General features: G+C 42.6%; 1 protein-coding gene across 4 annotated transcripts; it reads left to right on the top strand.

The window, feature by feature from the left end:
* The first annotated feature begins 1,325 nt into the window (after positions 1-1,325).
* On the top strand, positions 1,326-19,978 carry ALAS2 (5'-aminolevulinate synthase 2). 4 transcript variants are annotated; one of them, XM_081321822.1, is made up of 11 exons: positions 1,326-1,388; positions 8,050-8,243; positions 11,405-11,527; positions 11,622-11,720; positions 14,367-14,589; positions 15,831-16,015; positions 16,136-16,315; positions 16,880-17,044; positions 17,903-18,171; positions 18,975-19,137; positions 19,698-19,978. In XM_081321822.1, exons 2-11 carry the CDS (start codon positions 8,069-8,071, stop codon positions 19,859-19,861), a joined length of 1,746 nt encoding a protein of 581 aa, XP_081177948.1. In that variant the 5' UTR covers positions 1,326-1,388; positions 8,050-8,068; the 3' UTR covers positions 19,862-19,978. The 4 variants fall into 4 exon arrangements, with proteins under 4 accessions (XP_081177948.1, XP_081177945.1, XP_081177947.1 ...); XM_081321819.1 differs by having other exon boundaries at positions 11,387-11,527; XM_081321821.1 differs by having other exon boundaries at positions 1,379-1,400; positions 11,387-11,527.
* Positions 19,979-20,077: the final 99 nt, after the last annotated feature.

Genomic DNA, 20,077 nt, shown 5'->3' with positions numbered 1-20,077 from the left:
AACTGTAATGGACCCCAGAAGCATTCTTGCAATAATGTTGCTTAGAGATTTGTGTTCTACTGCATGAATTGTTTATTTCTATCCTTTAAAGAAATAAAAATAAAGGAACTTTAAAAAAACAGGTGGTCCAGACAACCTGGAAATCAGAAACATGTTAGCCACTCTGTTGTTATAGCTTTGAAGGCCCTTTTATTAATATAGATTGGTTTTTGATTACCCACTCTTCAATGCAACACTAGAGGTCTGCTTAGAAATGGGAGTGGGGAAGGATCGCTAGAATGCCTGCATTCAGCCCTTCAATGGGTTTAACTGCATGTTCCATCACATGGCCATCAGTTATAGCAGTATTTCCCAAACTTGGCAACTTGAAGATATGTAGACTTCAACAACAGGTTGCCAAGGTTGAGAAACATTGGGTTATAGTTTACAAAGGGCTTGTATAAGCATCAACTTTAGATAGACAGACAATGTCGGGCAGTAATTAGTATCAGCCCAGTATAAGCCTCAGGACCTCATTTGATGATGTTGGGAAGGGAAAGAAAAAAGTAGTTAAGAGGCAAGGCAGGCACTAATTCTTCATATTAAAAAGGAAATCTGCAGACACATATTACAAAGAGTCCCACCAGAGTCTGATTCACATTTGTAGTCATCTCTTGTTGACTATAGCAAGCCAGGATTGACATGTATAATTAAGGTAGACTTCATCATCTGTGAATCACCAGAGAACATGTCATGGCATCAAGGGTGAATTCATAACATTTTGACCTGCAGGTCATTGAATCTAGGAAGGATTCCCAGTAAGGAAAGGCCCCTATGATTTGCTCCCTCTTTCCAAAAGTTTTACTCACTGGCCATATCAGACCTCAGGAAGAGGAGCAGACAAGGGCAGGAAGAGTTGGCCAGCTCCCTCAGTGGCACCATTGCAGGTTCCTAGATAAGAATTATTTGTAAAGCTGGAGAATAGGCAGACAAGGCCAGCCATGGAAAAGCTTACACCATTTCTTTGGTTTCATATAATTTTCTCCACCTGGTAGAAATATACACATTTTACTTACCCCAGACGTGGCTGGGGCTTATGGAAGCTGAATTCCACTCCATTGGAAAGCTTGAGGAAAGTTGGTTTAGAAGAATGACTAGGAGGAGGGATACACTAGTGTTGTGTAAAATTATCCACCCAGTGAAGAATACAGGGGATTTTCCATCTCTTTTCAAAAACTAGAATATGGAATACCGCAATAGAGCTGAATGAGAGCAGCTCCTGGCCTCTTGGTCCGCTTTGCTTATCTCTGCCTTCAGCTGCTGGGTGGGGAAAGGCAGCTCCCAGTCCAAGTGGGCTTGGAGCACAAAATAACATTCAGAAGTTGTTCGACTTCAGTGCAAGTCAACAGGTAGGAAAAAAGGTTCATTATGTGGGTCGGGGGAAATTGGGGTTACTTTCTATAGATTCCTGAGTATCGAGGCAGGAAAAAAAATGGGAGGGATGATAGCTATTAAGTTCTTCTCTAATTTTGTCTTCACTCATCTGTCCTCTTTTTTTAAGTGAAGCTCATCTCTCCCCCCCCCCCCTTCCTTTCCTCTTCTTCATTCCAACATCATGGAAAGATCGTTAAGAGGAATGCTCTCTGTTCACTTCCTTCAATTTCTAGTCTGTGGCTGATGAAACATGCCAGTGGCTTGGCTGGGTATGTGGGATTGATCTTAAGGCTGCCAGCTAGCTTAAATACAAGCAGCTGATCTGTTCCTGTGATTTGTTTTTCAGAAAATAATAGAAGAAACTTGGTAAAGCTTGGAGTTCAATGCTGTGTGGGATAGATATCAGTTAGAAGGTTGAATTGAGTGTTGTTTTCACAGTCTTGAACTCTTTCAGGCAAAAAACAAGCAACTAAAACCCTTGTCTCGAAAAAACTAATGTCCAGAGACATAGTTGACCAACCTATTTTAATTCAATTTTTACGACCAAAGAAGTTATGCGGCATCTTCTTCCTTTACGAACTAATAGAGTATTATGAAATAGGACCAGGTTATAATAAATCAACGTCTTCTCTTCTTGTCTTTGGTAATGAAAAACAAACCAAGGAGCCATTCAGAAAAATAGGGATAGGCGTTAGCATCCCTTTTTCAATCATTTTTGCGCCTGCTTTGCAGTTTCTTTTTTCCCTGACATAAGAAAAGATGGTCACATTCACCTATGTAAACAGAAAAGGGGGTAAGGAAAAATTATGAGAAAGGGGAACAGTTAACGCAATTTCCTTGTCAGTTGGAACCTCAGGAAAGGGTTACATGTATGTCTTCGGTGTAATTGCTTGGTGCCTCCAGATATTTAGGATTAGAATTCAAGGGACCATCTTCCTCTGCCCACCAGAGCAAGTTAAATTATTAACTGATGCTAGCACTTTTTTTTTAACATAATGCCTCTCTGTAAGTTTACAAGATATTTATGCCAAAAATATGATTTGCTACTTCACGGTTTAATTTATTGTATGTACTCAGCTAGTGTGATTTATAAACTATTGTTTATAGTTAACCCAACCTTACTTTATTCAGTGAGAAAAAATAAGCTAATTGCTAATCAACATACATCGTTTTTGGATTTTTAAAGCTATTTGTAAGGTCTCCCCAGTACACTATATATGTTTTCTGAGGTTTTCGCGGGTGTTTGTATGTGGATCTTTGGTCATTCGGGTTTTTTCCCCACGTAGAATTGAAGGTGTAAGAGCAACGTTTCGACGAAATCTCATCCGTCATCCTCAGGATGGTGGCTTCAGCTTTGTTCTTCTATATATTTCATTATTAAAATATGGTTTGGATCAGTCAAGTTCCATTTCTAATCTGAGTCAGGAATGATATATTCATTATGAGTTTGTTTTCAGTTGGTAGAGTTCACTTTGCTGTGGTGTCCTGCCAGTAGGACTCTACATTGCTTGCATTCTACCAGTTCAGAATGCAAGTTAAGGTATCGTATTTGCATTGAATTGCCCAACGAGTAAGAGATTGCAAGAGACAGAGACAGAGAGATAATCTTGATATGCTCTTCCAGAGATACTTAGCATGCAAAAATTAAATGCACATAAAGATTTTTCTTATGGTGAAAATAAGCTATTGACATCTGCACACTCAAATGGCTTTGAAAAGCACTGCTACCCTGGCCAGTTGAAAGAAAGGCATATCTCTCTTACATGTAAATAAAAATTAAGACATGCAAAATGATGTTTTAATTTGAGAGGGAATTGTTTGTAAGAGAAATGTTTATTCCTTTTTCCCTCCACGCAGGTGGTATTTTGCTGTGAATGTAGAAATCAGAGCTTTTCCAGTGACGTTGTTTAACCCAAACAGATGTTCTATATTAAAAGGAAAAAGCATTTCAGTAATTTGCTTTGGTTTTTTTTCCCCTCTGCTCCCACCAAGTCTCACAGGATTCTTTAATCTGAAGTGGCACCAGAACCTGGGGTTCCTTTGAGGGGTGCAATTTCTGATCTGGCTCCAGATCAAGGAGGAAAGGAACAGATGATGGGATGCTGTCTTAAAAGCCAGCATCCAGCTCTTCTTGTTGCGTCCTTTATTTCTAATCATCACAACTGGGCTGGGCTGTGTCTTCTTTAAGCCAGATAAAATGAAAGGAGCTTATCGCTGCCCAACATATGCATGTGCCCTTCTTGTGAAAGAGCATACAAAACCAGAGGTGGCCTATCTATCACTGTGGCAAATTGGGGTTAGAATTAAAATTAGTTTTAATTTATTTCATTGTTACTTTAAATTTGGTTAGGTGTCAGATTTTGAGATTGTTTAAAAATATAGTGATAGTGTAATAATATGCATGCTTCAATTAGATTAGTAACTGAAGAGAACTAGTTGAGGTCTACAAATTCCTTTGCAATGTCAGAGATTCCAGGCACCTCAATGCTAGTTTAGTTTCCTTTGGATGGAAATGTACTGTCAATTCATATTATCTTTGCAATTATTTACTCCCCTAAGAAGTTATTTTTTAAAAAAATATTTTAGAAAGAAACTTCCCATTCCCCATTCCAACTCTTTTTTTTCCCTACACAAATAACAAACATGGCGAAGTAAGTTCTGTGGTCATTCCTCAATTAGTAACTTGCAGTGGCGTAGCGTGGGGGGTGCAGGGGGGGCCGGCCGCACCGGGCGCAACATCTGGGGGGGCGCGCTCGCACTGAGCTGCTCAGGGAGCCCCAAGGGCTGCACAGAGTTGGCTTGGCTCCGCTCTCGAGCTGCTCTTTCTTGCAAAGCGAAATGAGTCCGGCAGGTGAGATGGGCGGCCACATAAACTGAATAAAATAAATAGAAGTGGCCAACTCTCCGCCCAGGCTCAGGCCAACCGCAAGCGCCCCGCAGGCGTCCTGGCAGGTTTGGCCGAGCGAAGACGGACCCGCTGGCCGGCCGGCCTAGCTTCGTGCGCATGCGTGGCTTTATTTAGCGGGGCTCACGTGCGAGCTTGAATGCAGCGGCTCTTGCAGGTCGGAGCCCCGCCCAGCCGCCCTCGAGAGGGACCCGGAAGCATCCCGCATGCGCACGACTCTTCTTGGAAAGTCTACGCCGCTGCGGGGCGCGTCTTTTCAGCAGTGCCGTGACGTCACCGCCCGCCCGCCCCTCTATTTCCGCTTCCGGTTGCCTTGCCCCGCCCCGGGTGCTGACAACCCACGCTACGCCACTGGTAACTTGCAGTGTTTTCTCAAATGATTCAACCACGATCATGCTAAAATAACAGTAATAAGGAGGTTCTTTATATCTCTTCAACAATGGTTGGGTGATGCTATGAAGACATTGTAAGTTACTAGTGAGGAAACGTTGGGGACCACCAAGACTCAAATTCAACTACCACTCCACTGTGGAGCTTTAGACCAATTTCTGTCTGTTGGTCCAACTTCTGCAAATTATTATGGACCTAAAAAGAAAGAAGCCCTTGAATATTCAGAAAAAAAGGTGGACTATACACGGAATAGATAAATTCTATCTCGTCACCCTCACCTATACTTTTCTTAGAAATGCTAGAACTCTTAAGAACATTCTGTGAGGTCTTTGAGTCTTATCCAGAATCACTTAAGAAAAAAAATCCTGGAATTATAGTAATGCAATCCACTATACGATCTTTTCTTCTCAAAGGTCCTTTGACACCAAGATCAGATAGCTAGGCAAAAAATTTTGCTTGAGAAAAAGACAAATAGACAGAAAATGTGAGTCACACCAGATAGTTCATGATCAGTGTTTCCACATATTGTTTATCAATATATATTCCTTTGCAGGATAATTTTATGCATGTCTGTTCTCTGCATAAAAATTATATTCTTAGCATAATTTCCACCTGGATCAAAAATATTATTCATATAAAAATACAAAGGTTGCTGTATCTCATGCTATTGTCCTTCATCAAGGTCCATGTTTGTTTATATGAAAAGTGGAGTTGCTTGCTATGTTTTTGCTACTTAAAAAAAAGTCAGAAATTCTTTAAGATACACAGATATATCAGAATGTTGCACAGAACAGATCAAAGCCTTCTGCTGCAAAATTGGTCCCTCCACACCCTCTCTTACCTTAATGTGCTTCTTTTTGTCCTGAGGGCTAAGTAGACTTTCAGTTCTACAGTGATTCCTGCCATTTAGGTGTGTTTCCAGGAAGATTAAAGAGTTCTACATGTCAAAATACGGAAACAACCATTGTTCCTTTTCCTAATTCTAAACTGGTTTCAGTCAGTTGTAGAGTTGATCAGAGGATGACCATCAAAGGACAGGACTTTTAAGAGAATATTTTTATTTTAAGAACCATCCTTACTCCAAAGTACAATTAGACTACCATAATAACTGCACTGTACAGATCAATTGGGTCAGTAGATGACAGCAAAGAGTTGGAACACTCTGTATCTCTTTGCTGCCACCTAGTGATCATCTATGATTTTTCAGCATATAATAAGGTGAAATGGGCTGGGACACCGTATAATATAATAACCCTCTCCCAAAGGAAGTCAACTTCAACTTCAAAATGCTTCACCTCTGAAATAAAGACAAAGCCTATAACAAGCATACAGATAAATTATTTGAGGAAGGAAAAAAACATCTTTCCAGGTAAATGTCATAAATCGAGTATGTTCATCAGCTGAGGAGCAGACTTTCCTTCATCAGCAAAATAAATTGACCTTCTCTGCTGGTAGGCAGATGGGTGTGACTATTGATCAATAGATCAGGACCAAGCCAATTCCATTGAACTAAACTATTAATGAGAAATATTTCAATTAAATAGCAAATTGTTTATTGTAAACCTGCACATGTGCTGGGATTGCCTAGTTTTGAATGGTCTGCTATAATTGGCACCTGGGATACCACAACCTTAAGATAGTTTTCAAATACACACGCACACACATTCCAAATGTGTGCCTCCTATCCATCCCCACAAAGAAATGACTAATTTATTTGTCATTAGACTTATTTTTCTGATCATCTATCCTGTTCCTCAGTTGTTTAGAAATATGAGCAACAACCTTGTCTTTGAAATCCAGTCCATAATTTCTCACATTGTGTAATGTTACTTAGCTTGACTCTCTTTCCTGATAATGTTTTCTGCTCTTTTTTCTTTTCTTTTTTTCTGATCATCCCCCTTGGGAAGTTGGAAGATTATTCTCTTTGAAGGATGGAAAGTTTCTTCCATACCTGCTTAGCAGCATGTCTTGTTTTATACATTTGTCCAAAGGGTAAAATACGCTGCACCTGCTACACAATTAGCAAAGGGACACGAAACCTGTCCTGGAACACAACAGTCAGTCTCACGACCTCTCCTCTTCCAGAATTACATGTCTTAAGGATTTTTTGGAGTAGGACACAGTAATTATCCCTGGCTTTCATTTCTGAGTAAACCTGGATGGGATCATCCAGCTGTAAATTTATAGAGACTTTTTATTTTCTTGGATCCTGACGCCAACAGCTCTTCCCTTCCTTGAATTCTGATGGATATTTTCCAGATGCCAGCCTAATTTTAAATGAGTTTTCTTAGAACTGGTACAAGATCTGGTAACAGCCCTTCAACAGGAGCAGGGGTGGCTCAAAAAAAAAAAGAACTATGGCAGCCATGACTCTGAGATCAAAACAACTCTTTTAATGCTTTCCTCTCTCAAATTTCCTTAGGCCTTAATTAAAAATTAATTTCTACTAGATGAAGAAAGCAAGAAAAAAAATCATTTCAATATTATTTCCAAGGCAAAGCCGTGTCCCTCTAGTCTAGGTTATGGCAATCTGTAGCTCACTCAGCTATTTGTTGTGTGGATATTTTGCACAACTGTTCCCAAGATTTCTCTGCTCCCAACCTTTTTTTGTTAATCTTGCTTCTGGATTTCAGATGGAAGGAAAGAAACCTTGATGTAAAATGTAAAGAGAGCCATTTATCTACTCAGAAGTAGGCAAGCCAATGTTCTCTGGTTATTGTAGATAACAGCTCCCCATTGGTTCCAGCAAGCACGACCAATGGTCTTCTTGTTAAAAAATGGACCAATCCCACATGCCTGAATTAACCTATTTCTATAGTGGGACATTTCACTCTGTTCCTTCTTAAGTTTAGACCTTATCCTACTGTTAAAAGAACACAGTTGACTTCGTCTCCTCCAGTCAGGTTTCCTCTAGAGCAGTTAGAAATTCAACTCCCTCTAGAGCAGGGGCCTTCAAACTTGACCCTTTTAATGACTTGTGGACTTCAACTCCCAGAATTCTTCAGTCAGCGTGCCTGGCTGAGGAATTCTGGGAGTTGAAGTCCACAAGTCATAAAAGGGCCAGGTTTGAAGACCCCTCCTCTAGAGCAGTGAGGACTTCAATTCAACTTTGTGAGGATTTCAGCTCCCAGAATCCCTCAGCCAGGCTGCCTGGGGACTTCTGGGAATTGAAGTCCATGCATCTTAAAGTTGCCATGATTGAGAAACATTGTTTTAGATGCCTCAGTCCAATACCTCTGGCGGGCAACAGTTTGAAGAAATTATTCTACCATGCTTAGAGTGGCATTCTCATTCCCAGAGCTTTATACTTCAGCTTATTTTTTTTTCTTTCTCTTGAATAGCACAAAACTGGTTGACAACATGGCCTCAATCCTGCAGTGCTGCCCTTTCCTGACCCGAGATCCATCTCTCTTTCTACGGAAAGTCGGTCCAATGCTGGTCAACAGTGCTCAACGCTGCCCTGTAATGATGGCCCGCACTTTCTCCAGTTCTCTCACTGACCTGCAGAGTGAAAAAGACACCTGTGGAAACACTGGTGAGATGATGGGATGGAGCTCAGAGAAAAGATACTAGAAGGGAAACAGAAACGGATGTTCTATCAGATCCGTAGATGTCAAACCAAACCACACATTTTATGCTTGGAGCTCACAAGTGGGCTCTTGTACAGGTGTTCCAAGTTCTTTAGATCAAGCCAGTCTCTTAGCAACAAAGCTAGATTTTGTGGGTATAGAGTGTGTGTAAACCCTACATAATTTGATTACAGGTAGAAGGGTTGAGATCTCTGTGTGAAAACCCTTTAAACCCTCTTTGCAGAGTGGCTCTTTTTTGAAATTGTTCTTTTGTAGTTCAAGACATGTCATCATTTCACAGTCACTAATTAGCTCAGAGGAAACTTGTAATTCTTCTAATTTTTACTTCCTGGCTGGCATTTATGTGGACACATTCAGAAATTTAATAAGTATTTCAGTCTGCAGAAAAGGAAGTGGAAATTGCATCTTTTCTTCCCTATGCATAAAAAAAGGTTTGCCTTGACAAAGCAATCATATTAAGATGAGCATATAACCTGCCAAAATGTAGGCTAGAATCTTGTTCTTGCTGCTTGGTTTTCCTAAAATCATATGGAAGAATTCTTTCCCAGGTTTGTATGGATGGAATAATCTCTGATTCTGTGACTAACAGGTCATAGATTTAGTCCTAACTTTGCTCGTGACCATTAAAAAAATATTAGGTGGTGAAAGTTGGCTCAAATGTCCAACCAAGTCAATTAAGTAAGGGATCTGAAATCAGGCATGTTGATCACATGTAACATTCCTCATCTCCCATTAAATCATTAATAGATGATGAGAAAAGGGACTTCCGGTCATGCGCAGCAATGCAGCAGTTGAGGGGTTCAGGACTCTGTCCCCTTCAGCTGAGTTTCTTCCTGTTAGGGGACCCTAAATGGGTCAGAAGCTGCCACAAAGAGGCAGCAAAGAAGGAAGAAAGTCCCAGGGACCTCGGAGAGACAGCGGTCGACCCAATCGGTCCAGGATAAGCCTTCCAGAAACCAACAGGAGAAAGGCTAGCCTAACTTCAGAGTCTAGCCCAAGCTGCAAACAACCAAAGTCAAAAGCATTATTTAAGTGGATTGTAAACAGCACGTTTGAATCTGGGTAAGAACATCGATTTTCTCGATCCTACTTATCAACTTTCCTGAAGAAAAAAAAATCCCAAGAAGCAAAAAACCGCTGAAAGTGAAGGAGGGGGATTTTTACCCCACCCTTTTATTAACGGAAGCGGTGAATTAAACCTTTTATGGAGGACCAAAATGTATTGAAATGTAATGAAATGACTATAAAACCTAAATTTGGATAAGTTTGAAATTACTGAATGGTTAAGATTCTCATTTTAAAGGCAATTTGTTCATTTTGAAAATTTGAAAAATAAACCAGTGCTGATATCTAGTGGTGGATGAAGACTACGACAGCTATGGCTTTCATGCAGGACTTGGCAAAATCTGGAAAAAACTAATCTCTACTTGTGACCTTCAAAGATCTAACAATAGAGAACAGCTCTGACAAAAAAGAAATCAATCTGGGCTGCAGACAAAGTGAGACTTACAAACTTCAAGAACATAAAAAAAACCTTTTTTGAACTTTCTGGATTACAAGTATCTATTTAACTCTGACCCCAAAGCTACTTGAAGAAAAAAGAAAATTTGGATTCTTGGTCATCATGGAAAATCAGAGATTTATAGAAAGAACCTATCAAGAAAAAAATAAATACTTTTCAAGAGGAGACATATGATATGGTGCAACTAATTCAAATAACAATGATTTCAAACCACAAAGAAATCCAAAATAACTTTGAAAATATAAACAAATTCATCTCCAATTTAACTTTACAATAAAACAAATCCTAGGAAACAACAACAGAGAAGGAACAGATAAAACAGACAACTGAATACAAATTTGAGGATAGGGACTTAAAGATGTAACCTAACAAAACAAAGAGGTATGATTTAACCCAAGTGGAAAAAAACTTTACAAGAAATACTGGATTTGGAAAAGACAACTTATACTTTAACACTACAAAACAAATTTGAGGATAAGAAAAAAGATTGGACAAAATGGACTGCAGAGATGCCAGGAAAAAGACTAGAACTGGAGAGACAAAAAATGATAAGAGAAGCAGAGAAAAAAAAAGGAAGAAAAAGATTTTCAACAAAAATGAATGGGCAAAAGCCTCCTGCAAAGATATTGTACTTGACTTACCTTTTATATCTACAGTAAAACCTACAAGAATATGGAAATATTCAGCAGAACATATTGATTAAGAAAGATGCTGGGCAAAAGAAAAAGGCTAAAGTGAAAATTAAGAAAATAGACAATGGGGCCTATTAGAGAGAATATTTAAAAAAGAAGCACCTGTTCGAATATGGTTAAAGAAGTAGAAAAAATTTGGATATGAATTTGGTTTTAAGAGGGAAGAGCCCCTCAAGTAACATAGTACTTTCTTTTTCTTTTTCCTTTTTATTTCATTTCTTGATATGAGTAATATAAAAGAATTGGAACGGCTTATATAAAGGAAACGTTTTAAATAGTTAAAGGTGATTGACTTTAAAAAAATTACAATGGATTAAAAAATGTTTTGAATAGGATTTAAAAGACTAGAGGACTAGATCTATTAAATGGAATATTTAAAGATTAAATATATTTTTAATTATGGTAAGAAAGAACGGAGTTGGATTCTCATTTTGGAAGGCATCAGCTTAGAGAAACAGGAGACCATGGTGGCCTGAATGGACAACTTAAGTCCAAAGTACTTGGATAAAGAAGTGGTAAAGAATCTGGAAGCTACTAAATATCAGGTGCAAAGAATCAGGAGCATTTGCTGAATTCAAAGCACTGAAGAGTTTATTATTGCTACATATACACAACAATCTGGTCAACTAATGGTCAAAGCTAAATTGGCACTAGATAAGGGTCAACCGAATTCATGGGGGGGTGGGGAGGCTGAACATAGGTCTCTTGTGTCTGTCCAAACAAACGATACATTTAATCCTGCTTTCCAGTTCAGCCTACTCATCTGCTACACTAAATTTGCTAAAAGCCATGCCTACTGGGAGTCTTATTCAAGAATATCAACCCATGTCTACAGGTTGAAATCATGACGGGTTTTCTTTTGTGCAACTTCTAGTTTCGATTCCCCCCTCAGCACCCCGGTCTCTCCCTGCCACCCAGTGCCCTTTTATGGAATCCGAGCGTCAAAGTGGCCAGAGCTCCTTTGTGCAAGAAGCAAAACCTGAACTCCAGGAAGATGTCAAGCCTTTCAAATCAGGTAAGGAAGGAGGCCAGCCTCCTTGGGATCATGGATGGTGGGAAGGATGAGATCCCCTGGGTCTTCCTCTGATCTGTGTGTCCCCCATCTCTAGGAGTGCTGACGTCCTTGCTCAGAGAGGTGCACTGCAGTCTCAGAAAGAAGTTGCTGGACTCTAACAAAGCATCTCACCTCATTCAGGACAACATGCCAGGTTGGGGAATTGGATCCTGATAACTTCTTTCATGGGGGTGGGAGGGAGTTGCCCAGAGGGTCTGTGATATCTTCCAGCTTCCCTTGAGTATTAGGGTCAGCAGTGCAGATTAACCGATTCTGTCTGAAGACTTAATTGTTTCAAGATTAACTGTCTGAGGTCTACTTGCATGGCGGTGCAGTGGTTAGAATGCAGTACTGCAGGCTATTGCTGACTGCCAGCTGTCTGCAGTTCGGCAGTTCGATTCTAACCAGCTCAAGGTTGACTCAGCCTTCCGTCCTTCCGAGGTGGGTAAAATGAGGACCCAGATTGTTGGGGGCAACAGGCTGACTCTGTAAACCGTTTAGAGAGGGCCAGTGGTGGGATTCAAATATGTGAACAACCGGTTCTCTGTGTGGATGCCGCTTGCGGAAGTCCATTCTGGGCCTGGGCAAGAAAAAATTAGCTACCGGTTCTGCCAAAGTGGTGCATACTGGCTGAATCCCACCACTGCAGAGGGCTGTAAACCACTGTGAAGCGGTATATAAGTCTAAATGCTGTTGCTACTTCCTCCTCTCTCCTTAATGAAAACTGGATGTATAAATGACATTTACTGTTTATTTATATCATTTGTTACTGTGCCACTTTTTAGCATTATAAAGTGAGGATGATTAAGACTATTCCCATCCACTTCTCTCCATATCTTATTCAGAGGAGTGTCTAGCAACCAGGTTGTCATCCCAGCCCCAACCTTCACAGCAGTCCCCAATTCTCAGTCTCTTCTCTGTGATCCATACTAAAGCCCCAAAAGAGGAATGACTTGGGATCTGTTGATCCATTTTTTTAGGAGAAACACTTTGATCGCTCTTTTCTCATTCTATGGTTATTCTGCCAGGGGCTTTCACAACTTAAGTAGAACGAGACAAATCTATAATAGTTACCCAGGCAAAGAAAATAACAATAAACAGATGCATCTTGAGAACAGAGATATTTATCCTGTCTCTATATTGGGGTTGATTTCACATTTCAGTTGCAATCCATGCACAGTGCAGAATAATTGCCTGGATTCTTCTCTGAGATATGATTGGAAGATGGCAAGTCAAGGATTGAGCCACACAGAAATAAACACCAGGCACCTTCTCTGTTGAGCTTCTTGAGTGCATAGAAAGCTGTAATTATCCAGTACCTATAGGTAATCCTCATTTAGCAATTACAATTAGGACTGGCAAGTAAGTCATGAAATAAAGCAGCCGCTGAATAAAACAGCAACTGTGCTGATGATCTTACTTCAGCTTTCCTTTGCTTTACAGACCCGTGAGGGTCATAACTGCGAGGACTGGTTGCAGAGTTGTTAAATGAGGCAGTCACTAAATGAGGACTGCCTGATATTAAAATAAGGCTTCTATTAGGCTTACTGAAAGTTTACAAAAACAATTGCAACTTTACAAATGACCAGCCTGCACACTCTTTTCTCCATACTCTCAGCTGGGTAGGCTATCTAAGAAATGTGAAATAAATAAGCAAATAATAACAAACCTATTGCCTTAAACTAGATTTGGGACTTCCAACCACCCCTTTGCATAATTGCTCCTTTGTTTCTTTTGTTTCTTAGCGATTGCTTTTTCTTTATGTTTGAACAGTTGTGCTCAGCATGATGTTTGGCAATGATTGTTCTACCATGGAAAAGCTCAGTGGGAGATATCCAAATGCCCTGCATGAATAGGCTTTATGTGCTTTCTAGCAAGTCTAAATATTTGCCATTATTTATTCTGATTTGTTGCTACTTTCCAGAGTTTGAGGCACGGTTTGCTAGTTCATTGGTTTTTATATTACCAGTTCTACGTTCAGGTTGAAATGGTAAGGATTAAGTCTGTGACCTTCTGGAGGCACACTGAATGCACATTGCTATCTTGGCTACAAAAATCTTGTCAGGATTTTCTGTATCTCTTTGCTGCCATCTAGTGATTATCTGTATTCCTACCATTGATATTCTGGCCAACGAAGGCCCGCCGTAAAGTTCCACTGTAGGAAGTAGCTAGGAAGACCTTGGCACATGTTTGCAGAGAACAGAGTTTCTGCCCAATTTTGTCTCCTACTTCATCTCTCACATCTCTCATGTGCTGAAACAGCATCTCCCACCCTACTGGATTTGCATGGTTGGGAATTCAACTTGGAGGGCAGCACATTGGAGAAGACTGTTAAGGCTTCCAAACCTGCCTCTCCTTTATTAAATGCCGCCCCGTTACCTATTGGCCTTAACCAATGAACTGCAGAATGTTAGTTATTCAGGTTCCACCCCACAGTAATAGAAGGTTGACCAAAACTAAACAGAACATTGAGAGCCAGTTTGGTGTAATGATTAAGGTGCTGTCCTAGAAACCAGGAGACTGAGTTCTAGTCCCACTTTAGGCACGAAAGCTGGCTGGGTGACTTTGGACCAATCGCCTTCTCTCAGCCCCAACCCACCCCAGAGCTGTTGCTGTGAGGAAACTAGGAGGACGAAGGAGTACTAGATATATTCACCGCCTTGAGTTACTTATAGAAGTAATAAAGGCAGGATATAAAATAAACAAACTTTGGTGGCTCCCTTCCTGCATGCTGTTCCTTAATGGTAAGTCACCAATGAGTCAATGCAGGCAGAAATCAATTCCTGTTGTTTCCTAACAGGCAGCCCTGTGTTTGACTATGATGCGTTCTTTGAAGAAAAGATCCAAGCGAAGAAACAAGATCATACCTATCGGATCTTCAAGACTGTGAATCGGCGGGCCGATGACTATCCTTTCGCTGAGGACTACTCTAACTCTGAGGCTGAAGCACGGGAGGTGTCCGTCTGGTGCAGCAATGACTACCTCGGAATGAGTCGCCACCCTCGCGTGCTGCAAGCCATACAGTGAGGGGCAGTCGATATTTCTTGCACTGCCATTTCCCACACCTCCCAAACATTTCTTACTTCCCCCTTGAATGTCCAGCTTTTCCCAACTGGGGGGGAACATGCGTGGTGGGGATGATAGGAAACTGAGTCCAACCTGAGGAGGGCCTGAGGCTTTCCTTGACATTCATGAGCAACTCTACAGTGGAGTGGGAGGGGAACCCTCGCTTTGCCACTCTATAGAGAAAAACTCTATAGTGGAGGGGGGAACCCTCGCTTTGCCACTCTATAGAGAAAAACTCTATAGTGGAGGGGGGGACCCTCGCTTTGCCACTCTATAGAGAAAAACTCTATAGTGGAGGGGGGGAATCCTCGCTTTGCCACTCTATAGAGAAAAACTCTATAGTGGAGGGGGGAACCCTCGCTTTGCCACTCTATAGAGAAAAACTCTATAGTGGAGGGGGGAACCCTCGCTTTGCCACTCTATAGAGAAAAACTCTATAGTGGAGGGGGGAACCCTCGCTTTGCCACTCTAGAGAGAAAAACTCTATAGTGGAGGGGGGAACCCTCGCTTTGCCACTCTATAGAGAAAAACTCTATAATGGAGAGGGGGACTTTGTGTGGAGATGCAGCTGTAAATTTCTCGAACCAAATAAAATCCCAAATGCCTATTGAGGGACAGCCATTGAATGTGGGGATTGGAACTGAACAAGGGGAGCATCTACATGTAGTTCTTGAGTTACAGCGATCGGTTTAGTGACCATTCAAAATTACAAAGGCACTTTTCAGTGACTCAGGATCAGTGTCCTTACATTTACAACCATCACAGCATCCCCACAGTCACATGACCAAAATTTGGACACTTGGCAACTGACATGCATTTATGACAGTTGCAGTGTCCGGGCTCAAGTAATCATCATTTGTGACCTTTCCACAAGCGAAGTCAATGGTGGAAGCCAGATTCACTTAACGATTGCACGATTCATTTAACAACTCCAGTGATTCACTTAACAATCACGGCAAAGAAGATTGTAAAACTAAGTGTGACTTACTTAACAACCACCTTGCTTACCAACAGAAATTCTGGTTCCAGTTGTGGTATAAACAGGTAGTCCTCTACCTGTATTCAGACCCCTTCAAGGCCCTCTCTAGCCAAGCAAAAGCTTCCGTCTCAGAAACCTGAAAGCCAGGCATTAGAACCAGTCACGGATTATCTTTGCTATTTTCTGAGCAAAGTCCCATTCTCTTCTTCTAACCCTCAGGGATACTCTGCAGTGTTACGGAGCAGGAGCTGGAGGTACCAGGAACATTTCCGGCACTAGCCGATTCCACGTGGCTCTGGAGGAGGAACTGGCCAACCTGCATAACAAAGATGCCGCTCTGCTCTTTTCCTCCTGTTTTGTGGCCAATGACTCCACTCTCTTCACGCTCGCCCGCATGATGCCAGGTAACCAGGCAGTACAGGAGATGTAGGATCAGCCTGAAGCGAGCGAAGACCTCCATCCTCCCTGATTTGTGGGAAGAGGAGAGATGGGGCATTACCTTTGGCTTGGTTTCTTTCCCATAGGATGTGAAATCTACTCTGACGCTGGGAATCATGCATCCATGATCCAGGGCATCCGAAACAGCGGCGTTCCAAAGTATGTGTTTCGGCATAACGATCCACACCATTTGGAGGAGCTCCTACGCAAGGCCAAACCCAGCACCCCAAAGATTGTCGCTTTTGAAACTGTGCATTCCATGGATGGTAATTACCTCTCTTTAGGTTTCGCTACGTGGTGTCCTCATAACTTCATAAAACACCATCAGGCATCAGAAAGGTGTCTCTAGGGGTACAAGCTGTCCAAAAGCACTTCCTGAGCCAGCCCAGATTCCTTGGCCAGTTGTAGGAGAGGCATCCAACGGCAGGTTCAGGGGAAAAGTGGCCAAGATAGCGGGTCACTATGAGGACTAGATCAGGGGTGACAAACCCGCGACGTCACGTGACGTGTTGCGACGTATTGCTACTTTTCCCCCATTGCCTGAGCTGGGGTGAGCGCGGTTTCGGCATGATGCATCCAGCCCGCGGGCTGGCAGTTTGACACCCCTGGACTAGATGAACAATAAACAACAATACACAGTGACTCAGCCAACAGACTTGCAGGACAAGAGGTGAACTAAAGATTCTGGAGGCAGAGACAGCCACTAGGCTAATACAGGACGGCAAAAAGTGTGATCCAGGAGTTGCATGCACACACAAAATTGGGTTGGAAGCTTTTGCCCTTCAGGTAAGAGCCAAAATCCAGTGTTTTCAACAGCCATTTGTCCGCAGGTGCCATCTGCCCCCTGGAAGAGTTGTGCGATGTGGCCCATCGCTATGGGGCCATCACTTTTGTGGATGAGGTCCATGCTGTGGGACTCTATGGGGCCCACGGAGCCGGCATTGGAGAACGTGATGGAGTGATGGGCAAAATAGACATCATATCTGGCACTCTGGGTGAGTTGGGAAAGCAAAGGTCCAGAGAGGAACCAGGAAGAAAGTGTACTATAGATACCGTCAGGGAACCCTGCTGACTATTAAAAAAATGACCATCTCAAGACCCAAAGGTGGTTGAGATCTGCTGGTTTTTAGTGCAAGTTTTTAGCCCCTGAATTTCTTGTCGTTCATAAGGAGGGGAAAAAATGCAAGACATACAATATGTTCAGCTTGCATACTGTATACCCTTCTGCCAACCTAGCAGTTCGAAAGCACGTAAACATGCAAGTAGAAAAATAGGGACCACTACGGTGGGAAGGTCACAGCGTTCTGTGTGCCTTTGGCATCTAGTCATGCCGGCTACATGACCATGGAGACGTCCTCGGACAAGCGCTGGCTCTTCAGCTTTGAAACGGAGATGAGCACCGGCCCCTAGAGTCGGAAACGACTAGCACGCATGTGCGGGGGAACCTTTACCTTTTACTGTATACTGTGTTTCCCCAAAAATAAGGCCAAAGTAGAAAATAAGCCCTAGCATGATTCTTCTTCGTAATATAAGCCCCACCCCAAAAATAAGCCCCAGTTAAGATTGTCAGCCAGATGGACGCACTTAGTACCGTATTTCCCCGAAAATAAGCCCTAGCCCAAAAATAAGCCCTAATGTGTCTTTTGGAGTAAAAATTAACTTAAGACCGGGTCTTATTTTCAGGGAAACATGGTACAAGTTTCAGATCCAACTTCCTAGAATTCACAGAAGTCAGGGTGCAATTTTTTAATTGCATTAGCTCATTCATGCTCTTAAATGCTAAATACACTTAATAGTGTAAGATATGCTTATCATTAAATATACATCTTTCTTTTCCTCCCTTTCTCCTCCAGGAAAGGCCTTCGGCTGCGTGGGTGGCTATGTTGCAAGCACCACTTCCCTCATTGACACAGTGCGTTCCTATGCAGCCGGATTCATTTTCACCACTTCGCTGCCCCCTATGACACTGGCTGGGGCCCTGGAATCTGTTCGGATCCTAAAGAGTCCTGAGGGGCAGGTGCTGCGCCGGGCCCACCAGCGCAACGTCAAGCACATGCGCCAGTTGCTTATGGATGCTGGGCTGCCTGTGGTCAGCTGCCCAAGTCACATCATTCCCATACGGGTATGGAAACCCTGGGACCGTGGAAGGGAGAACCTAGAGTTTTAGTACAACAGACACAGAATCTGGGCTTACAGTCCTCAAGATGAAGGGCTTAAATCCCATTGATGCCACTTCACCATGCCCTTAATATAAAGGTTCCCCCGCACATGCGTGCTAGTCGTTTCCAATTCTAGGGGCCGGTGCTCATCTCCGTTTCAAAGCCGAAGAGCCAGCGCTTGTCCGAGGACGTCTCCGTGGTCATGTGGCCAGCATGACTAGACGCCAAAGGCTCATGGAACACTGTTACCTTCCCACCGTAGTGGTCCCTATTTTTCTACTTGCATTTTTACGTGCTTTCGAACTGCTAGGTTGGCAGAAGCTGGGACGAGTAACAGGCGCTCACTGTTATGCAGCACTTGGGATTCGACCTGCCAAACTGCCGACCTTCTGATCGACAAGCTCAGTGTCCTAGAATATTTAAGAAAATAAAATGAATGGGACTGAGTAGCTGCAGAATCATGACCCATCACACAAGGGGAACCCTGGATACCCTAAACTAGGGGTCCCCAACCCCCAATCCGTGGACTGGTACCGGTCCGCGGCATGCCAGCAACCGGTCCGCACAAACAAGGCCCCATTCGTAGGATGCAGGCAGCACACAAAACCACGCCCCTTCCGGTCCATGGAAAAACCTTTCTCCATGGAACCAGTCCCTGGTGCCCAAAAGGTTGGGGACCTCTGCCCTCAACTCTCTATCCCCAACTTTCCAGATGGATGAAGCAGCTGGATGCTCTTCCTCAGTTGTCTGATTCATTCTTCCTCAGGTTGGAGATGCAGCCCTGAATACACAGCTTTGTGACCTACTCCTCTCGGAGTACAACATCTACGTCCAGGCCATCAATTATCCTACTGTGCCCCGGGGGGAGGAACTGCTGCGGCTGGCCCCCTCGCCCCATCACACCCCACCCATGATGGACTACTTTGTGGGTGAGTTTCCAGTGCCAGGAGCACTAAGGCCCCAGCTCTATCCTAAGTAAAGGTCATCATCTTGTTCTATAAATTAAATACTAATACAGGGCAGGATTACAACTTTCAAAATCTCTGTGGAAACAAGGCATTTAAGAGATAATTAAGCTATGGTTGCTTCTGTTCATTACATGCCCAGTGCAGCAAACACTTAGGATGTCATAAGGCGAGTAAGTACTGCCACCAAGTGGCCAATGCAGATATTTTTTTTAACTCCACAAACTCATACTGTAAATAGCTGATGGTATTTATGAGGAGTCTTAAAAAGTTCCTCAGGCACTGAAAGGTCTCTTTAAATATTAACCCATGTTTTTAAAAGGAAAAAAAAAATATATATTTTTCGACATTTTTAATCATTAAAAGCAAATTCAAAAGCAGAATAAAAGAAGAGCTGAGACTTATCCTCTGCTGCTGCAGACAGAGGCAAACCCACAGTTCCGTCTACGGTATAAACAGAATATAAACAGCAGCAATGCACTAACAGTCTGTATTTTAACCTCTCTTGTTTTCTTCTCTTCCAGAAAAACTTCTGGCTGCTTGGCAGGAGGTGGGCCTGCCCCTGCAGGTCTCAACCTCCCCCGAGTGCCACTTCTGCCACCGCCCACTTCATTTTGCTCTCATGAGTGAGTGGGAGCGGGATTATTTCGGAAATATGGGGCCACGCTATGTCACCCTTTGCGCCTAAGGAGCGCCTCAGGCCACACTGCCTGGGGATGGGGAGAGAGAGGGGGGGCATGCCTCACACCAAGGCTGCCCAGCAGAAAAAAGAGATGATCTGAATACAATAAAGCTCTGAAACAGCCTTTTCTGCATATTTCATAGAATGTGAGGATTTGGGCTGAAGAAATTCTTCTAGCTGGCAGCCTTTTGCATCCCTAGACCAAGATAGGAGTCAGTGGTA

Source organism: Vipera berus (genome assembly GCF_964194415.1).
Source record: "Vipera berus genome assembly, chromosome: 2".
Classification (NCBI taxonomy): Eukaryota; Metazoa; Chordata; class Lepidosauria; order Squamata; family Viperidae; genus Vipera; species Vipera berus.
This window is presented reverse-complemented; position numbering and strand designations above follow the sequence as displayed.

Excerpts from the sequence above, each read along its gene's own strand:
- ALAS2 (XM_081321819.1), top strand. The coding sequence starts at position 8,069 with ATGGCCTCAATCCTGCAGTGCTGCCCTTTCCTGACCCGAGATCCATCT. Across the intron at positions 11,721-14,366 it reads CATTCAGGACAACATGCCAG|GCAGCCCTGTGTTTGACTAT; the intron begins GTTGGGGAATTG and ends GTTTCCTAACAG. Across the intron at positions 19,138-19,697 it reads CATGATGGACTACTTTGTGG|AAAAACTTCTGGCTGCTTGG; the intron begins GTGAGTTTCCAG and ends CTTCTCTTCCAG.